We start from the raw sequence: 8,491 nt of genomic DNA on the forward strand, positions 1-8,491 counted from the left end.
GACGGACGGACGGACGGACGGACGGACGGACGGACGGACGGACGGACGGAGCGGGTGAGTGGCGCGGGGATGGGATGCGACGGGACGGGAGCGGCCGCGGGACCCGCCCTTCGCGCAGCTCCCGGGCGGAGCGCGGACCTGGGCAGGGGGGAGAAGCGGGCAGGACGCGCGGGGCTCAGGGGATGGAAGGTCGGAGGCTCGGCGGGAGCGCCCCGATCCCGCCGGGATGGGCGGGGGGGGGGGGGTGGGGGTGGTGCCAGGGGGGTTCGTGCGGCTCCGCGGGCAGCCGGGAGGGCAGTGCCCGCTGAAAATGGCAATTTATGGCTCCCTTCCCCATCTGTCCTAGCCCCGGGCTACGCCTTTCAAGTCAGGGGTAAAGCGAGGCCTAAAGTTAGGGCGAGGGTGGTGTTTGCCCCCCACCCGCTTCGGCCGCTGCTGTTATCACTCCAAAAACCAACACTGGAACAACTCGTGCCCCTTCCAACTTAGTGGGCTGCCGGGCCCGCGGTAGAGGGCTGGGGTTTCCAGGTTGGGCTGCGGGGTCTGGGAATTGGGAGAGTTCATCGTGACTGGGAATTGGGAGAGTTGATCCTGTCTGGGAATTGGGAGAGTTGATCCTGACTGACTGGGAGTTGTGAGAGTTGATCCTGACTGACTGGGAGTTGTGAGAGTTGATCGTGACTGACTGGGAGTTGTGAGAGTTGATCGTGACTGACTGGGAGTTGTGAGAGTTGATCGTGACTGGGAATTGGGAGAATTCACCGTGTTCAGGTGTGTTGTGGAGGGGGGGGGGCGCCGGTGGGTGGGAGAAGAGAGATGTAGAGATCTCTGAAATGTGGGAGCTCTGGGTTCCCGGTGTAGGGAGGTGATTAAGTGTCAGACGGAAATTCAGTTTCTCCGTGGGAACGTTTGTCTTTGTATAAATGGATACAGATCCATGAGACACAGGGTGATGTAATCAAAGGTAACAAGCAAGGAACGGGGTCTGTGGTGTCGAACCCAGAGAAGACCCTTCCTTCTTCAGAGGCTTAATGGACAAGGTGGAGCAGGAACACTGAATATATTTGGGAGTGCAGGCGGAGAGTGAAAGCATCTGTGCAGCAAGTTTTCCTGGTGCACCGTGTGTTTTTGGGCTCTCTGGCACCACTCCAGGGCCCCGAGAGTCACCACAGGCTGTCCCTGACCTTGGTCACTGCTCTGCTGTCCTGGGGAAGTGGCTGCAGGATGTTTGCTCCCTTCCCGAGTTGTTCTCGTCGGGGTGACCGTCTCCTCTCCCAAGGAGAAGTGTCAGACTTATTAAATAATAATTAGGGTACAGGGAATAATTACATCGCTGACCGTGCATTAGCAGCACAGGGATGTGCTAATTACCCCCCCACACCATCCAGATCGAGTGGGAATGAAGCGAACTGGAGGATCCCTGGGTCGGGAGTGAGGGCCAAACCTCCCTTGGCAAATCCCAGGAGCAGTGAGAAGACATTCCCGGAGTCTCCGGCATTACTGGACCCCCCAACCCCCCCGGCTCGAAGTTGAAGTTTGTAAGAGGCTGACTCACCGTCTGAGCCCAGCAGTGGGATTCAAGTTGATTTGCTCTCGGTTATTGTGTCAACAAGTCATCGGTGATAAAAGGTCATAAAGCATTGTAATGCCGGGCACTGACAGGCGCTGTCTGCGGGCCGGGCCGATCCGAGCCCAGCCCACGGCACCCCACTGGTTTGCTGAGAGAGGGGCACTAATTTCTCTTCTCTTTCTGTGGGTTTGAATTCACTGCTGGCCTTGCAAATGCAGTGTTTGTTGTTAGAAGGGACTGCTTGTAAAGCGAAGTGTAAAAGAGGCGGTGGAAACGAGCCTTGGGAAGGATTTTTTGTTAAAATGCCACTTTTTTTTTTTTTTTTCCCTTTCCAATAGAAATCCATACGTGCTTTTGCTTTTGATTCCAAGTCCAGGATTAACCTGGACTTTGTGTCTCTGCAAACACGCTGCAAAGTTTAATTCTGAGGGCATTTCTGACATGGAGAACCAACACAGCAGAGTTTCAGGAGCACAGAATAATTTTGATGATTGCTTCCTGATCCTTTGCAACTCCTGGGAAACACTCTGCTAATGTGCCCACACATTTTCAAACTATTATTTAAAGATGATTTGCAGTTGAAGCTGAATATTTTCTTTGTTTAACAGATAGACTAAATTGTGTTTGGATTAATTTTGTGTGAGCACTTGCATCTGAATGGGATCTACAGGTATTTGAACAAATAAAACCTGTTCCTAGACTAGTTCTTGGATAGGATTTTTTTAATCTTCTCCATCTCTGCTACTAGACATATTTTGCAACTCCTGCAGCAGTATTCAGGGCTTATGGCAAAGGTTTTACTTAACCTGTAACTTCTTTATTAATGGGAATATTTGTAATTTCTCACCTCTGTTTCAAGACTTACAAAGGAATATGGGGGATGCAGCTTCTAAGCGTGTGTAGAAGTCCCCTGCTAAAAATCAAAGACACTGAATGTTTCCTGGCCTTGCAGAGGGACGGGCGTTAATTTTGTTTGTTTGGCTTTGTTCTACACAAGGAAAATATTGTTGGTTGGCTGCAACTGTGTCGGCAACACGGGGCTACTTAAACGAAAACATTAAGTAAACAACACTCGATTTTTTAGCAGGAGTGCAGGGCAGACTTGCAGTTCATGTCCTTCTGGATAAACATCCTGGTTATTACAGGTCAGTGGTGTTTGCCAACGATTACGCTGCTTTCAGGGCATTCGTGAAAAAGCCATAAAATGACTTTGGGAGGCACGTCCGTCTCTGGGATAAAACAGCCCCTTCCACCCCAGCTGGGCTAAAGCACGTGTGAGTTTTTCCTCCTCCTCGATGGCAGGTCTGACAGGACTGAAAAGGAGCACGAGATCGGCTCGGCCCCTTTGCTGAGGCTTTGGAAACTCTGCTGCCTGTTCTTGCTGTGGCTTGTTCGGGGCTTTATCTGCAGCTCGGGTTCGCTCGGGGCTCGCCCTCCGCGCGCTCAGCGAAGGCAAATAACGCGCTCGGGAAGGTTTAACAGCGAGTTGTTCTCCTTGTAACAGTCCTGGTTCCCGCTCAGTGATGTGTGAGTAACTCCTGCTGGCAGAGGAGTCGCCCAGCTGAGTCCCAACGAGTGGTTTCAATGTGCAGCAACACGAAAAATAACAGCGGCGATCCAGCGGTTTTTCACTAGACGAGTTCAGGTTTTTTTAGAGCATTGGGGTCCTGACCGACCTGGAGCGGTGGGTGAGTGGTTGCTGATCCCTGTCTCTTGCAGACCATGGCGTTGCACCCGCGCAGGGTTCGCCTGAAGCCGTGGCTGGTGGCCCAGGTGGACAGTGGGATGTATCCCGGCCTCATCTGGCTGAACCGGGAAGCGAAGCGGTTCCAGATCCCCTGGAAACACGCGACCAGGCACAGCCCCCAGCACGAGGAGGAGAACACCATCTTCAAGGTGAGGCAGGGCAGAGCTCGGGGGACAGGGACGGAGAGGTGGATTGTTGGCCCAGGAGCTGGACAGGCATCTCAGGAGCTGCTTCCAGGCACATTTTGTCCTATTTTATCTGACCTCAGAAAAGCCACTTTGTGCACCTGGATGCCAAGGTTGGCACTGCCTGAGTCGGTGTTGAGTTCTTTAACCCTTTCCAACCACCAAAGGCCAGATGGTGTCTGAGGCCTGGGCTCTGGAAGATTGCTGCTCCTTGTTTCATCTGGGTTTAGGATGTGGGAACTGCCTTGCTCTTGGCACCAGACCAGTAAATGCTGTTACGTAAATCTGAAGAGGTCCCACCACAAGCTCATCACAAGCACTCATCGCTGCTGCCACTAATATTCTTATCCCAAGGGATTGATTATAACTCCCTGCACTCCTTGGAGGAATTTATGGCCTCTATCTTGGAGGCATCTTGGGCTGATAGTCTGATTTTTGAGGTGAGAGAGCCACTGGACATCTGTGGCTGCCCTTTCACTCCATTTTAACCAAGTCCCTTCCTCCTTGGTATGGCTCCAAATGACTTCTGCTATTGAACCTGAGAGACCTAGAAAAACTGTGCATGACTCTCTACAGTTTGTACTTTGCATGTTCAGAATTGCTAATGATTTTCTGAAATTCGGATTTCCATCCTTTTTTTTTTCTTTCCCTCCCCCTTCTTTTAACAGGGAAAAGCTATTAAAGGGGGGGAATTTCTGTTGTGGTTATCAGAGGAGCTCTGGTTAAGGCTTCTGCAGGAGAAGGGTTTTGCAGTGAATTTGTTGGGAAGCCTTGGTTCCTGATAAAAGCTGCTCTGTGCAGATGGCTGTGCACTGAGCTCGGTGTACTTTGTCCCCAGGCATGGGCCGTGGAAACAGGGAAGTACCAGGAAGGAGTGGATGAGCCAGACCCTGCCAAGTGGAAAGCCCAGCTCCGATGTGCACTCAACAAAAGCCGGGAATTTAATTTGATGTACGATGGCACCAAGGAGGTGCCCATGAACCCCATTAAAATTTATGAGGTGTGCGACATCCCGCAGTCCCAGGGCTCAATCATTAATCCAGGTGAGGGCCCTGCTGCCACGGGGCTGCTTCCTGAGCAGGCATTTGTCCAACAATTCCTTTCCCTCTGTGCATTAACTCTCGAGCTGCCTTGGTGTGCAGCAGAGAGCAGCTGCCATCTGTAAGCCTGGGCTTAAACTAAGAGGACCTTGAACCATATTTTAACACCAGTGCTAAGATGAATAAAGCTGCACACAGTTGTGTGCTCTCTGCTCAGCAGTCTCATATTGGCAATACTGTATCTTACTTTATCTGTGTCTTACTTTATCAATACTTTATCCTTAGCTCTCTAGAACTATTTATTAAACTGAAAATATCGTGTTGTACAGATCACATTTATCCTTTTACTTATATTTGAAAAATACACAAATAATTATCCAATACTGTGCACAACCACTATGAAGATTTTATTGTTTTTTTTTCAAGAAATGCATCACAGTGTTTCACGCTGACCATCCACCCACAAGAATGTGCTTGTTTTCAGGTTCCACTGGCTCAGCTCCGTGGGATGAAAAGGATAATGATCTTGATGATGAAGAGGAGGAAGAATTGAATCAATCTCAGCATGTCCCTATTCAAGAGACATTTCCATTTCTTAATATCAATGGTTGGTGGCACAGACTAATGTACTTTTGGGGCTATTTATTTGCAAATTGGTGCATGCTTGAAGTAAGATCTTGGTTTATTGAAGAACTGTTACCTTTTTTTTTTCTTTTTTTCAGAATCTCCAATGGCTCCAGGCAGTGCAGAGAACTGCAGCCCTGAAGCTGTGTGGCCAAAGAATGAACCTCTGGATATGGAAATGCCCCCAACTGCGCTGCAGCACGACTTCTTCAGCAGCCCTGAGCTCTGGATCAGCTCTCTGCCAAGTATGTGTGTGGGTTTGTAATAGTGCTTCTGCCCTTGTGCTTTAAAAAAACCCCAGAGTTTTCACTTTTTGACCTGTGGCTGTTTGCAACACCTGTGTAGAGTTTGACTGTTCCTGTGACTGTAGAGTGGGTTGTTGCAGTCCAGAAAGCCAACCCTGTCCTGGGCAGCAGGGGAGGGGGGGATTCAGCCCCTCTGCCCCCTCAGGTGAGACCTCACCTGCAGAGCTGCCTCCAGCTCTGGGGAGCAACAGCACAGCAAGGACATGGAGCGGCTGGAGCGAGCCCAGAGGAGACACCAAGTTGATGAGAGGGATGGTGGAGCAGCTCTGCTGTGAGGAAAGGCTGAGAGAATTGGGGTTGTTCAGCCTGGAGAGGAGAAGGCTTTGGGGTGACCTAATTGTGGCCTTACAGGACCTGAAGGAAGCCTGCAAGAAAGAGAGGGACTTTTCATAAGGACATGGAGTGGCAGGACAAGGGGAATGGCTTCAAACTCACAGAGTAGGTTTAGATTGGATATTAGGAAGAAATTCTCCCCTGTGAGGGTGGTGAGGCCCTGGCACAGGTTGCCCAGAGAAGCTGTGGCTGCCCCATCCCTGGAAGTGTCCAAGACCGGGTTGGACAGGGCTTGGAGCAACCTGATCTAGTGGAAGGTGTCCCCCCATGGCAGGAGTGGAACAAGATGAGCTTTAAGGTCCCTCCCAACCCAAACCATTTGAGGATTTCTGTGATTCCATGGTTCCATGATGTGTCTCTGCTGCTGATGCTGGAACATGAAGGAAAAGCCACAGTGACAGTTTCTCTCTCAGTGACAGACCTGGAAATCAAGTTCGAGTACCGAGGGAAGGAGACCGGACCCACGACGACCGTGAGCAACCCGCAGGGGTGCAGACTGTTCTACGGAGAGCTGGGCCCCATGCCAGACCAGGAGGAGCTCTTTGGGCCCATCAGTTTGGAGCAAGTGAAGTTTCCAGGAACGGAGCAAATCACCAACGAGAAGCAGAAGATCTTCACGAGTCGGCTGCTGGACGTTATGGACAGGGGGCTGATCCTGGAGGTCAGCGGCCACGCCATCTACGCCGTGCGGCTCTGCCAGTGCAAGGTCTACTGGTCCGGGCCCTGTGCACCTTCCTCCACCACACCAAACCTGATTGAGAGGCAGAAGAAAGTCAAACTCTTCTGTCTGGAAACATTCCTGAGCGGTAGGTAACTTCTGCTTCTGGGAAACAGCTTTGGGTGCTGGTCTGGGCACTGTGGGAAAGGGTTGGTGTGGGTGCACTGTTTATTTTGCTTGTGTGTGGAGTGTGGGTTGGGGCCACCATCTCCCTGACTTCCATGGAGCAGATGCGTGGCATAAGAAAGGGGATGTACACTCATTTAATGCTCTGAAAGACATTGGAGGGCTTTGCTTTTAGAAAAAAAAGCTCTTTGGGTGCAAGAAAAAATATGTAATTGTGTATGTGCAAGAGGTGGCAAAGGACAGTGTGTAGGCAGGACCTGGGATGATACAGTGAGGTGGGGTGGGGTGTTTCTAACTGACAGAGGACAACCCTGCATCATTCTGCTTTTCTTCCTAGAGCTGATTGCCCATCAGAAAGGACAAATTGAGAAACAGCCACCCTATGAGATCTACTTCTGTTTTGGAGAAGAGTGGCCCGATGGAAAGCCCAGGGAGAGGAAGTTGATTGTGGTGCAGGTAGGAGCTGAGGCTCTGAGGTGACACGTACAGGGTGGTGTTTGGTCACAGGTTGGACTTGAGGATCTCAGAGGATCTCTTCCAGCCTGGTTGATTCTGTGATTCTGTGCCAGCCTTGTTGGGTTTGATGTGTTGTCTCTGGATCAGTGCCCAAGGATAGCAGAGACTTGTGGCTTCTGACACTGGGAAAACCCCAGTAGGGCTGGTGAGTTTGGGGAGAGCAAATACAAACATTACACGTGTTGGATAGAATCAGTCTGTGAGTGCTCTTTAGATTATTGTGGAAACCACCCCCAGCATCCAGAACGGGGGATTCCTGCAAAATAACGGGGATATTCTGTGTGCCACCGGCCTGAAACAAATGCCTTCCTCTCAAACAGGTCATCCCAGTTGTGGCCCGGATGATCTACGAGATGTTCTCGGGTGACTTCACGCGCTCCTTCGACAGCGGCAGCGTGAGGCTGCAGATCTCCACCCCTGACATCAAGGACAACATCGTGGCCCACCTGAAGCAGCTCTACAGGCTGCTGCAGAACCACCAGGAGGGGTGGCCCATGCAGGCCCCCCCCCTGCACATGGCACAGCCGCTCCCGGCGCAGTGACAGACCCCTGGCTTTGCCCACCCCCCCCCGCCCCGGGGTTTTCTTTCTGTTGTACATATAGAAAAGTGTCTCTTAACCAGTGCCTCGCCTACACCTGAATAAACCAAACCTGTAAATCTGGTCATCTTGATTCCATAATTTCATAGGTGCTTTTGTTTTGGAAGCCCTCAAAGCAGAGGGGATTACAGGAATGCTTCTGACTCCTTCACCCTTTTCAGCTGTTTGCTTAAGCAACCCCTGTGTATAAATCAGATTTTCGATTCTGTAATATTTTTTTTAATCTGCTATTGATACGTTGTATATAAGCACTTGATCATTAGAGGGGGAAAAAGAAAATAATCTGCTCTATTAAAACTGCCTGGAGAATATCACCTTGTCTAGTTTTTTCTCTTTAACTGGGCTGTAGCAGCAAGCTGGGATGCTGATGCTTCTTCTACTGTGCTTTTTTTTGTAGGGATGTGTATACACAGGCACTGTAAATGCATATATCACAGAGTTTCTAGGGTTGGAAGGGACCTCTGGAGCTTATCCAGTCCAACCCTCCTGCCAGGGCAGGGTCACCTGGAGCAGGTGACACAGGAATTTGTTTTAAAAAAAAACCCAGCTCTGCAAACTCAGAGAAGCCACCTGGACAAGAGAAGACTCTGGGAAGAACTTAGAGCACCTTTCAGTACATAAAGGGGCTTCAACAGAACTGCAGAGGGATCTTTTTACAAGAGTATGGAGCGTTAGGACAAGGGGGAATGGTTTTAAACTAAAAGAGGGAAGATTTAGGTTGGATATTG

General features: G+C 50.5%; 1 protein-coding gene and 1 long non-coding RNA gene across 8 annotated transcripts in view; one reads left to right on the top strand and one right to left on the bottom strand.

The window, feature by feature from the left end:
• Positions 1-1,666, bottom strand: part of LOC108500500 — a 3,396-nt gene extending 1,730 nt beyond the window's left edge. Inside the window, exon 1 of the long non-coding RNA XR_001875864.1 lies at positions 1,556-1,666. This is a non-coding gene — a long non-coding RNA (uncharacterized LOC108500500). The remainder of the gene's footprint in view (positions 1-1,555) is intronic.
• On the top strand, positions 25-8,074 carry IRF6 (interferon regulatory factor 6). 7 transcript variants are annotated; one of them, XM_017821475.1, is made up of 8 exons: positions 25-54; positions 3,290-3,466; positions 4,341-4,545; positions 5,027-5,149; positions 5,265-5,411; positions 6,218-6,610; positions 6,986-7,104; positions 7,485-7,706. In XM_017821475.1, the coding sequence occupies exons 2-8, from the start codon at positions 3,293-3,295 to the stop codon at positions 7,704-7,706; spliced, it is 1,383 nt and encodes a 460-aa protein (XP_017676964.1). In that variant the 5' UTR covers positions 25-54; positions 3,290-3,292. The 7 variants fall into 7 exon arrangements, with proteins under 7 accessions (XP_017676964.1, XP_017676965.1, XP_017676959.1 ...); XM_017821476.1 differs by lacking the exon at positions 25-54 and adding an exon at positions 561-565; XM_017821470.1 differs by lacking the exon at positions 25-54 and adding an exon at positions 1,364-1,629.
• The last annotated feature ends 417 nt before the right edge of the window (positions 8,075-8,491 follow it).

Source organism: Lepidothrix coronata, unplaced genomic scaffold (assembly GCF_001604755.1).
Source record: "Lepidothrix coronata isolate B3197 unplaced genomic scaffold, Lepidothrix_coronata-1.0 Scaffold90, whole genome shotgun sequence".
In the NCBI taxonomy this organism is placed as follows: Eukaryota; Metazoa; Chordata; class Aves; order Passeriformes; family Pipridae; genus Lepidothrix; species Lepidothrix coronata.